Source organism: Aythya ferina (assembly GCF_964211825.1).
Source record: "Aythya ferina genome assembly, chromosome: 9".
In the NCBI taxonomy this organism is placed as follows: Eukaryota; Metazoa; Chordata; class Aves; order Anseriformes; family Anatidae; genus Aythya; species Aythya ferina.
Window position 1 is genome coordinate 11,879,968 of NC_140305.1, and position 12,127 is coordinate 11,892,094.

The following is a 12,127-nucleotide window of genomic DNA, read 5'->3' on the forward strand; positions in this document are numbered from 1 at the left end:
TGAACTCCTTCCGATGCTGTGTGTCTCCGGGAGGGAACTCGCTGACGGGCACAGTGGGCACCCACACAGCCTGCAGGTGAGTGGCTACTGCTGCCAGGCCATCGGGTACCTCTGGGGCCCGTCCAGAAACACCGAACAGCAGCAGGGAAACGATGCTGCCACCTCCTCGGCACTGCCTAAATTCTGAGGCTCACAATTCAGCAGTCGTCGTCCCTCCCATCTGCCCTCTCCCCTGCCCTGTTTCCATTGCTCCAGCTCCGCGCTGTCCCCTCGGGTCCCTCGCCGCCGCTCTCCCTGCCCTGCCCCTCGCCCCAGCGCTCCGCAGCCGACGGAAACCCTCCTTTTGGCTCGACGAGCAACAGGTACCGCCGCTCTGAGGGGCCGCCCCGGCCAAGCTCCCCTACGGGACAGCTGCTGCCACCCAACCCACAACCGGCCCGCGGCGGGGCGAGGGCGCTGGGGGCCGGCTCCCCTGTCCTGTCCCGCCGTGCCGTGCCGCCCCGAGGCGAGGTGGCCCCGCTGCTCACCCGCTTGTGCTGCGCCTCGATGCGGGCCGTGCCGCCGCCCAGCAGCGCGGCTCGCCGCTTCTCCTCGATGCGCTGCGGCACGGCGGGCGGGCGGCCCCCCGAGGCGGCCCCGCGGCTCCCCGCAGCCGCCCGGCCCCGCACCGCCCCCGCCGCCCGCCGCAGCAGGCGCAGCGCCGCCATGGCCCCCACCAGCACCCGCACCCACACCCACACCGGCGCCTGCGCACCGCCCGGCCCGGCCCCGCGCCTCCCCGCGGCCGGGGGACGCCGCGGCGCTGCCCCTCAGGCGGCCGCGGGCAGCCGCCGGGCCCCGTCACGGCGCTGCCCTGCCCCAGCGGGCTGCCCGCGGCTCCCCCCGCCTCCGGGCGGAGCGGGCGCCTCAGGAAATTTGCCTCGCAGAGCAGGCTGCGAGAGAAAGCGTTTGGTAGGCGTTGGGCTGCCGCGTTGTGCTTCTGGGAGCCAGAAAGTATTTGCTGTGAAAACGCAGCCCTGTGGTACGGAGGAGCCGATTCCCTCTCTCATGGTAACAGGCCATCTGGCTCTTGTCACAGCACGCTTTTGTAAGGATAAAAAAAATTAAGATCCCATAGGGAGGTAGAGGCTTAGCCTGTCTGGGGATCTCAAGGTGCACGGGCCGAGCGGCTGTGGTGCAGGGCATCCTCCATCCTGACACCGTCAGTTCCCAGCAGGTCTCGGTTTTGTTCCAAACCAAACACGATTTCATGTCACCCACTGTAGCCGACCTGGGATGCCAGCTGCTGAGACACCATGGGGCAGCTGAAAGGAACTGAACTCACACTGGGTGAGCATTGGCTTGTGTGTCAACATCCTAAGCGCAACCAGGAACGTAAGCATGGCCATGTAGATCTCACAAAGGTGTTTGAAGAATCTCCAAAATTGTTGGATTTCGTAGCATATACAAGCTACCGTACAATAATTCACCTTGGAAGAGCTCTCAGGCTCCAGTCTAGCCACCCGCTCAGAACAGAGACAGCACTGAATTTATGCTAGTTTTCTCAAGGTTTTGTCAGTTTGATCTTGAAAGCCCACAAGGATTGGGACTGGCATGCCTTTGAGTCCCTATTTCAGTCTGACTGGCCTCCCAGGGGAGACTAATTTCCCCCCCATCCCTTCTATTAAGGTAGGAACCTACTGAGTTTAGGTCAACTAACTCTTATCCTTGAACTACACATCTCAGTAAAGAGAGGAGACAGAGACAGGCTCTTCACTACTGGAAGGCTGCTAATAGGGATGTCCTCAAAGTCTTCTCCTCTCCAGGCTAACGAGGAAAAAGCTGCTTTTCCTCTTAAGACACCCTCCAGCCTGCAGCCACCATGGCATCCCTCTTCTGGTCATCTACCGAGCCTCAGTGCAATGCCCAACCGTGGAAACAACCATACTGTAAGAGATGCTGTGAGAAGCCTTTCCCAAGTCCAGGTGGATGACAGCCACTGCTCTTCCCTCACCCACAGAGCTTGTCAGCTCATTATTAGGAGGCACTGAGGCTGGTCAAGCATGATTCACCCTTGGTAAATCTACACTGGTTATTCCCAATCACCTTCTCCTTCATGTGCCCCAGGAAGGCATCCAAGAGGATTTGCCCCATAGTTTTCTTCAGAGACCAAAGTGCAACTGACTGCCCTGTGGTTCCCTCACAGCATCTTCCTTGTTCTTTTTGTTGATGGGTGTAATGCTGGCCTTTCCCTAGACAGTCATCTCCCCTGGTCTCCACAACCTTTCAGAGATGCCTTGCTATGACAGCAGACAGCTCTCAGCACACTCGGATGTCTCCTGTCTCATCCCCCAGACTGTGAGGGTCCAGCTTTCTCAGTAACCGCTGACTTCCTCCTCCTCCTCCTCCAGCAGCAATTGTGCCTCTTTGCATCCTGCCTCGAGGCATGAAGACCTGGGGAGATCTTGTCAGTGAAGACCAAGAAAAGGTCTGAGTACCTCGTGCACACCCTGGCTAGCGTGGGACTGTTTGGGGCTGTAAAGTTTCCAGCCCTCCACACCCCAGCCAGAATAACTGCAAGATATCAGCTGCATTCCTGCCTATCTGAGGCAGCTGCTCCTCCACAGCAGCTGAATAGGTACATGACACTCCCTAACCAGGAGTCAGTCAAAAAAACAAGAAGTGTAGGTCCTCCCTGATCGAGAAATAGCCAAAGCAGCAAACAGATAGCAGGACATGTTTGAAGTGAAAGCCTCCGCTGTCCCTCAGTGGAAACTATTTGTTATGCTGCAGGTTGGTCAAGTATCACTCAGGCTGGCTCCAACAGCTTCTTCATTAAAGACGCTTGTGAAGAGCAATTCTGCAGCTTTAGAAATTAAACCAACCACTATTAAGAACACAGATCACATGCAAGGAAGGTTAGAAAACTGCATTCTGGGAACTAAGAGACTTCAGAAAGACCCCATCCTGGAAGAGAAAGTTGACTTGCCTCAACGGCATGGCAAAGGGGTACTAGAAGCAAAGAAGCATTCTTCAAATAGTTGAAGTGCTGCCCAACAGAGGAGTAGAGGGGAAATGGAATTTAAACTGTTGTAGGTTACGCATAAACAACAACTACAGAGTGGAGAAGCCAAAAAAGACTTTTAGGAACTTGCTAGAAGTATGAAAACTAGTAAACACTTTTTCAAAGACATGAGGAAAAGCAGGCATGCCAGAGAATCTGGCAGTCAGACAAATCAAGATTAAAGGGATCACTCAGAGATTATAAAACCATTGCAGGAAAAAATATATACATATAATCTTTTATATTTGAATTCAGTACAAAATAACTTAATATTTCTGTGCCAAGAACTCTTTTTACTTGATGAAGGGACACACTGGAGGTTCTGTTTTACCCTGAAGACTGGGAGATTAAGTTATAGAATAAACCATTAACACTGATTAGAAGCTCTTGAAACTAAGTTGTCAATGGATGAAAAGGATGGTCCTGTCATGAACAAACAGCTGTTTAGGAGACAAAAAGTAAGAGTAAATGGTAGGTTTTCACAGTGAAAAGAGTTTACCAGTGAGTCCCAGAGGACTGAGTTGGGACCAATTCTGTTTACCACAGCTATGAAAGATACAGAGAAATCTTAGTGAACTGCAGTTTCCTGCTGAGACCAAGTGATTTGGTTAACAACAGTTATGATGCTTGGCAAAATAATCACAGAAGGACCTCACAGAACTCAGAGAATGCTGAAATCCAAGTAGATGTCAAGTGATGCACCGGGGAAAAAAATGCCAAGAATACATAGGCATCAGACTCTTTAACTGTCTATTACCAAAAGGAACAAGTTCATAATACCTCTGCAAAAAAACATGAGTTCAGTTTTCAACTGTGGTGAAAAAGTTAACTGAGTACTAGTAAGGATTATAAAGGTGATCAAAACAGAAAACCTGTTATGCCTCAGAATAGAGGCATATCTCTAATATTGTGGGCAGTTCTCATCTCCTCTAGCACATTGTGCCCCACTCTTGAAAATTAGACATATTTATGTAAATTTGTACACTCTCTAGTACTTATATACACACACACAAACACATACAACCAGAAAGAGAGAAAAGAACAGAGCTGATAAAGTGTACAAAGTGACTTCTGTAGTTCTGTAAGAGAAGCAAGTGAATAGTCCTCTACCTGGAAAAGGCACAGCTGAGGTAGCATGACAGACACCTACAAAATCAGGTTTGGCACAGGAGGGTGGCTGGGGCCTGACCAGTCACCATCTATTCCAACACAAGTATTACAGGCTTCAACTGGAACAAGCAAGTGGATGATACACTAAAAAAAAAACCAAAGAGGTATTTTCTGTACCATACAGAGCTGAAGTAAGGAAATACCAGAGGATACTGTGTGTGCCAGAAGTATTTGGAAAACACCTGCACGAATTAATGGAAGATAAATTTATCTAAGACTATAAAATACAAAGCTATTACTGCTGTCTTCAGATGTATCCAAGATACAAACTGCTGGGAGATAGGAAACTATGCTAGGAAACTAACACTATACGCTTTTATTATTACTGTCCCCTACATATTTGCTGGTGGCTGCTTTTGGAAGCAGGATACTGGGCTAAGTTCTGACACAGTCATTCTTAGAGTCCTGTATTGTTGTTTTAAGTTAGATATTGTCTTAGAGATGTGACAGAAATGTCACAGTTACCCATGCAGTCAGCAACAAAAATTCCCCAGGTAGTTTCTCAAGAAACACAATTCAGTGAAAGAGGAGAACGGATTTGGAGGCCAAATCCAGTTACAAGAGGGCTTTGAACCACGAGAAAGCAGTCTCCCGCTATCCATTTTATCATGTTCAGGCAAACGGTAATTTGTGTATATTTTTGGTAAATAGAAGCAGTCAATAAAAAACAGCTCCATCATCAATTTGTATTCCTATAAGAAACGGCCCAAGGTCATGACTGTTGGTTGATTTGTTAACTCAGAGGGGTAACTTGGGCATATAAAAGGTAAATTCTTTTTCCCAGCAAAGTATGTACAGCAGCACTCTCAGTAAACCTAAATGAAGCAGTGGAGCACGTCCAGAGGTGAGCAAGTGTTTCTGCACTAGCAGTTTGGCCCAGAATCAGCCTGAATAATTAGTGCTAATCCCAGATCATCTCTACTTGCTACGTGCTGTTCCAAACTGAACTAAAGTGAAAGTCCTGTTCTGGCAGGACTCCTACGCTCCTGGAAGCCCAGGTGCTGAACCAACTCACAGCACAGATGAGCTAGAGATTCACAAAAATCAGCAGACCTCAGACAAGATAAAAAGCCAAATCTGGATTCATAAATATTAAAACCAGATCAGGGATCACTTCAGACATGCTGTACAACACAAGGTTGTCTCAGTTGTATATTTTATTGCTATCAAATATTGGTATTACATTGTTTAAAACTGAGAACTTTATATTCTTTTTTTCTGATGTGGTAAAATAATGAGTCTGTACTGTTTTCTCAAGACTCTGTCAGAAGACCTCTGAGTAAAGATAAAGCATTTGTCAGGGGAGTAACTACAAAGTATCTGTTGAAATGGGCAGTTGTAGTCTTCCAGCTTCAAAACCAAGAAAAAAACAGCACGGGAATTAGCAATCTAACTATCATCAGGCAGAAGATTTTTCATTAAAATACAGAAGGTCAAAAATGTGTTAGTCAAAGAAAAGGTGCACAGAGGGCATGCAGATCTAGGAAGTCACAGTAATATGTATTTGCCTGGAGGGGTAATTAAGCAGTCAAGGAAATTAGTAAGACCAGTGTTTTCCAGCAGTGTTTCTGTCCTGTTTGCAACTCAGATCCAAAGGGGAGAAGTCAGAATATCCCTGTTTTGATAATAATAATAGTTAAACCACCACGCTAAAAAATAGCCCATGTTTCTGAAAGAAGGGCTCCTTTATGGCAGTTTCTGTAGTGCTGGTCAACATTGCTGCTCATGAGCAGTTGGGGGATGACCAAAAGGGAGAGGAGCAAAAAAACAGAATTTGCTCAAAGGACCAAATTGATTTTTGATTTTGAACTCTTGCAGTGTGACTTGGAAACAGTCATCATCCTGAGCTGGCTAGCACATGGGAAAGCTAGAACAAGAAGAAAGTGGCACTTAATCTGAACTGAAAGAGGCCCTGAGATTTTCCTGGCATTCATGGAAAATAACAAGAACTCTGAGCCTAAAGTAACAACAGTTGATTTTGGATTTGCGGTACTGTATTTGTAAGAAAAGGCTGGAAGAACTTTTATTTCTTTGTTTGGCAATAACATGAAAAAGGAAACAGCTTCAGCGAGGAGATGGACAGCTGTGAGCTTTATCAGTATCATTCCACATCTAATACATATGTTGGAAATCTGCTTTGTGACATTTTCAAAGATACAGTAAACAGATTTATTTTTTACATTAGCCACAATATAGTCTAAACACACAGTTCATTTAAATACCACTACAGGGAAGAGGAAAAAAAAAAAAAAAAAAAAAAAACTGAAAAGGGTACTTTCATAAATATAAAGTAGCTCAACATAGAACATGTCTAGCATCTAGTAAAAGCTCTAGGGCCCAGTTCTGGAAAAAGGAGGAATTGATCTCATTGATCTCATCTGACAGAACTTGGGAGTTACAAAGATCAGCCCCATGGCTTCTGCCTATACCTACACAATTTAATAACTACAGGAGGAACTTGATTACCAGAGATCTAATATGATATGCAAAATGCGTGACCGTACTTGACGCCGATTCAGATAGAACAATTATTAGGCCAGGCATGCTCACACAGCTGGAGAAGAGATTGCAGTTACACCCACTAGCCTGTTTCAGGTTCGTGAAGTGCTGGGACAACAGTCATCCTGCAAAGGAGAAAAGCTGTACCGAATAATAAATGCTGAGGAACATGTCCTACAAATTCAGTCTATTATAATTCCTTTTAAACTCATCACCCAAATGAAGTAACTGAATTGTGAGTGACTGGCTGGTAGCCAACAACAAGAAAAACTCGCAGCAGGAGAGGGTAACATTTGTACTGAGATCCCCAGCACCTTAAAATTCCTGGGGAATATGAAGTGTCAAGGCCTTATGAATCCAAACCAGAAACAAATTCCTGCTTGGTTATCAGGTGTTTCTGTAAAGCAGCAGATAGTTTAAAAATAAAGTAACCACAGTTGCAGGGCACTGGTGGGCCTAACAAATACTCTTATAGAACTGCTCAGGGTTGTGTATTTCAACATTCAATAACAGTGTAAAAAAAAAATCTTTCTAGCTTAGAACAGGGAATTCCTCTGTACCAGTAAAGATACAAATTGCATTGCACTGCTTCAGGTCTTGAGCTTGATTACATAGATGCCTTTTTTCTTTTTTTTTGGAAGGCTAGTTGCAAGTACAGACTCCAATAAAGAAGCAGGGATTGGTTTCTTCATAAATAGATGTGTACTTGAAAGAAAGGGCCACCACAGCTCCTCCTATAGCTTGTAAAAATAAGATATCCCTAGACGTGGCATTGAAGGCATGACCTTCTCAAAGCAAAGATAACCAGTCTTAGAGAGAGACCCTCATATTAGACCAGTAAGCAACTGGAATTCCTTTTGGAAAATGTGGCCACTCCAGAATAACACATGAGAACACTTTTGGACACATAGGGAAAAAAACTTGTTACAATGGGAAAGTCTCCTGTTCATTCATGAATGCAAGATGAGGCAAAACCAAGGGATGGGGGGATGCCTGTATGCCATTTTACCAAGACTCTGAAGTCACATTTTTATACTACCTCAGACATTTGGGGGTGACAAAACTAAAAAGATATTTTTGTACGACAAAATGGAAGAATAATTAGGTAGGAAGGAAGGAAGGAAGGGGCACAAACAAGGTAATTGATGTTTTGTTGAGGTCTTGTTGGGATGGTAGCAGGGGGGTGCAGGTAACGAAGGATCACCTCACAGGAAGGCCCACAAGATTTGCAGAGTAACACTGACCATCTTCACTTCCTTCTGATTGCTTTTTGTCAAAACTCAATCTTAGTCTTTCTTGGAAGCTGTGAGAAGGTTTGGTTTTGCTCATTTCTTCTGTAGTTACTGTGATTTAGTATTTATTAGTGTTTGCCTTTTTTATTATTATTATTAATTAATTGATAACATTGGCTCTGAAAACACAAGCACCATTGACTATGTTAGACTGTGACTGTTACAATCACTCCAGTCTTACCCTGTCTCTCTTTTCATGATATCTGGCACACAATGACACAGAGGAAAACATGTGTCAAACCCAACAAGCCAGCAATTAGAATCAAGTTTGTCATTGCCATTGGTCTCCTATTTGTCTGGAGAAAAACAAAACAAAACACCAAACCACCAGTTTCATCATGTCAGGCTTTCTGGAGCAGCATACATGGTCACTTTTTTTTTTTTTCTTTCCCTTTTCAGCTGATTTAGTAAGTCAGTGACTTTCCCTTAAAGACGCAGCACTACACTAATTATATGGTTTAGGGTATGCCACTTTCACAACAGAAGGATCTCTTGACACAGGGAGCTCCATCACCTCATGGTTTATGTAATACATTTAAGATGAACCATCCATTGAGATCTAAATAGTTATTCTGTTCAAGTGCTGTAGTAAAGACTCAAAGGCTTAAAACAAGTTCATAGGCCATATTCTAACCTAATCTAAATGAAGTGTCTAGTTCTTCCCAAATGCAGCCATGGGCAGAATTTTCAAAGGAACTGGAAATGAAATAACATCCCTATTCTAACCTTATTCTGATTCATTTTACACTGAAAATAGACAAAAGGTTGTAAATCAAAAGATTAGCACACCAGCTCAGACTCTATGCGACCAAATAACGCATTGATCCGTGACCACAGTCACCTGAGGGCTGGTCAGTCAGATAGGCAGGGAGGGGTGTGCAACTGCAGAGGTAGCTGATGGGTAGTCTTCAACCCCCCTTGTAAAGAGAAGGTACTTATTTGCTGGCCAAGACTGAGGAATTTGGTACACTGAAACAGCACCAGGTCTGAAATATTGAGTTGATTTTTACACACAAGGAAAATATATAAGAACTTTTTTTTTTTTTTTAAGTAGCATTCTCAATAAATTTTATAAATACATAGCCAATCTAGTAAAGGCTACTGAAAGCTGCTTCCACTGGCATATGAAATAGTTTGTTGAGTGTTTCAGGGCTTGCTTATTATCCAGCACATACCACCAGCTGAAGAGATAGACAAGCAATAGGAATACTTGCACCACAAGGCTTTTAGTACCAGGGGGCTGCACAATTGGCTACCCCACAGGGGAAGGCGAGCCTGGAGCTTGCAACAATGCAGGCAGGGGCAGTACAGACACTGACAAGAAACACAGTGCCACAGTACCCAAACAAAAAGAGCAGAACAGGTCCAGCAACAGCAAAAAGAGCCAGCCCAGCAATTGCCATACCTCCGCAGTGATGAGGTGGGTCCAAGGCAAGAGCAGGAAATCAGCAGGCCAGACACAGCAAAGCTCAGGAAAAGGTAAGGTCTTAAGCTTGGAGGCAGCTCCTAGAGCAAAACAGAGAGGGCATAGCTGAAACTTCTCACAACAGGGCTCTTTCCTCAGCAGTCTGACCAAGGTCACACAGCTGTACCACATCAGAGCTGGCCTCAAGCTCAGGCAGGCAGCCAAACCTCTGAGGGCAAGGGGAGAAGACCCTAACTAGACCCTAGTATTAATTCACAGAATCACAGAATTTCTAGGTTGGAAGAGACCTCAAGATCATCGAGTCCAACCTCTGACCTAACACTAGCAGTCCCCACTAAACCATATCCCTAAGCTCTACATCTAAACGTCTTTTGAAGACTTCCAGGGATGGTGACTCCACCACTTCCCTGGGCAGCCTGTTCCAGTGCCTCACAACCCTTTCGGTAAAGAAGTTATTCCTAACATCCAACCTAAAACTCCCCTGGCTCAACTTAAGCCCATTCCCCCTCGTCCTGTCACCAGGCACGTGGGAGAACAGACCAACCCCCACCTCGCTACAGCCTCCCTTGAGGTACCTATAGAGAGCAATAAGGTCGCCCCTGAGCCTCCTCTTCTCCAGGCTGAACAAGCCCAGCTCCCTCAGCCGCTCCTCGTAGGACTTGTTCTCCAGGCCCCTCACCAGCTTCGTCGCCCTTCTCTGGACCCGCTCAAGCACCTCGATGTCCTTCTTGTAGCGAGGGGCCCAAAACTCAACACAGTACTCGAGGTGCGGCCTCACCAGAGCTGAGTACAGGGGGACGATCACCTCCCTAGCCCTGCTGGTCACACTGTTCCTGATACAAGCCAGGATTCTGTTGGCCTTCTTGGCCACCTGAGCACACTGCTGGCTCATATTCAGCCGACTATCCACCATCACTCCCAGGTCCTTCTCTGCCTGGCAGCTCTCCAACCATTCCTCTCCCAGCCTGTAGCTCTGCTTGGGGTTATTGTGCCCCAGGTGCAGGACCCGGCACTTGGCCTTGTTGAACTTCATGCAGTTGACCTCAGCCCATCGGTGCAGCCTATCCAGATCCTCCTGCAGAGCTTTCCTACCCTCAAGCAGATAAATTGTACTACTCTGTGTCCTAGTGATCACGAACAGCTGAGGGCCTCAGGAATTGTTCCTGAGAACAGTGATGCTGATAGAAGCAATCACAGAGGTTGGAAAAATTATATCTGCCTCTTGGACTGCGCTAATAGAAACCTGGACCCTCAGGTCAAGCATTTGAATAAAACAAAAGTCAGATGCAGCAGATCAACTGGCAATACCTAAAAAAAAAAAAAGCACCATGGGCTTTCCTTGGTCAGAAGTGTATCAGCTACCCAGTCTTGCTATCACATTTTTGTATTAGGTTATTACTGTAATTTTCAAGAGTAAGATTTACTTGTAGTTCTACAGGAAGCTTGCATTAACTATCCTGCGAGGCTTGCAGTTGTTCTCAGGTAGAACCCCAACCTATGTCCATCACAAAATGTAAGAATAATGCCATCTACACCCTAAGGTTAAAGCTGTGGATGGGGATACTGAAGCTTGGTCCTGGAACACTACAGATGCCAACTGCTCGATCTAGGTCATGCACAATGTCCTGAAGGACTACATCACAGAAGTCAGACAAGACTGGTAAAACCCTTTGGATGTCAGCTGTCAAGTTAGCTCCTCAGACAGCAGCCAGAGCAGAGGGATGTAGTCAGGGAAGGGTTGAGAAAAGCATTCAGGACACTGGGTTTGTACTAGGGGCTGTGATGGCAGCAGGGAAATGGTGTCTTGGGAGGGGTGTGCTTTGAAAGTACAACAAAGATTGGGATAATGGCTGAAATGCTTGGAAGTTTGAATCTACCCTGGAAAGCTGCACCTAAGTCTTGTAAGGTGGGCTAAAGGCAGACTAGGTGGACTAAAGCAGGTGTGTGTTGGCCTGTGTCTGGTGCCAGGGACCCCTCGTGTGTATGCGTTTCTGGCAGAAGATGGGATACAGGGACATATACAGGAGAATATACTGGTGTTATACTTGAATGTTACTTCAGTTTGTTGTCGTGGTTTGATACATAAGCTATTTATGGAATGTGGCTGTGCAGCGACAAGGACCAGAAGTGCTGTGTGTGTGTAGTTGGAGTCAAGACCTAAGTCCCTGTGTCCTGTTTGCACGTTAACGTTGCGGTGGGCTGGGACGCTGGGGGATTCACGAGAGGAGCCAGGGACAACAAAAAGTCCCAGCGTCACTCCTAGGTTATTCCAGCACGGGCAAACCTAGGTGAACACGGAGAGAGCAGAAGTTCTGTCAGAGAACGTTCCAAAGGGCCACGCACGCTCGCAAGCAGAACTCTGCCTCGGTGGCGCTGGCAGCACTGCAGCGCGGGGCCTGTGCGCGGGGAGCCTTTCCCTCAGCGCTGCTCGCAGCGGGGACGCCACAAGCTGCGGGCACACAGCCCCCACCGCCGCCTGGCACCGGGGGGGGGGTCACCAGCCCCGCTCCTCACGGCTGCCCGGGGCCCGCGGGGCGCCCCCAGAGGCGCGGCGTGCCCGGGGCGGGGCGGCGGCGCTGAGGGGACGGCGCTGAGGCGGCGGGGCCCCGCTAGAGGGCGCTGCCCCCCCCCACCCGCGGGAGGCGGGAGGCGGAGGGGGGGGGCCGCGGCCCCGGCCCCGGCGGCGGCGCATGCGCG

At 47.2% G+C, this 12,127-nt stretch overlaps 1 protein-coding gene and 1 long non-coding RNA gene across 2 annotated transcripts in view; both read right to left on the bottom strand.

Annotated features, from left to right (window-relative positions):
• The window catches only part of PCCB (propionyl-CoA carboxylase subunit beta), a 28,029-nt gene extending 27,307 nt beyond the window's left edge, over positions 1-722 (bottom strand). The window contains exon 1 of the mRNA XM_084529473.1: positions 528-722. Coding sequence (XP_084385599.1) covers positions 528-707 — 180 coding nt within the window. The 5' untranslated portion in view covers positions 708-722. The remainder of the gene's footprint in view (positions 1-527) is intronic.
• Positions 723-6,521: 5,799 nt separating this feature from the next.
• Positions 6,522-9,651, bottom strand: LOC311441400. The gene is made up of 3 exons (XR_014695924.1): positions 9,597-9,651; positions 9,410-9,510; positions 6,522-6,853 (listed from the first exon to the last, which is right to left on the bottom strand). It is a non-coding gene; the product is annotated as an uncharacterized lncRNA (long non-coding RNA).
• Between the last annotated feature and the right edge of the window lie 2,476 nt (positions 9,652-12,127).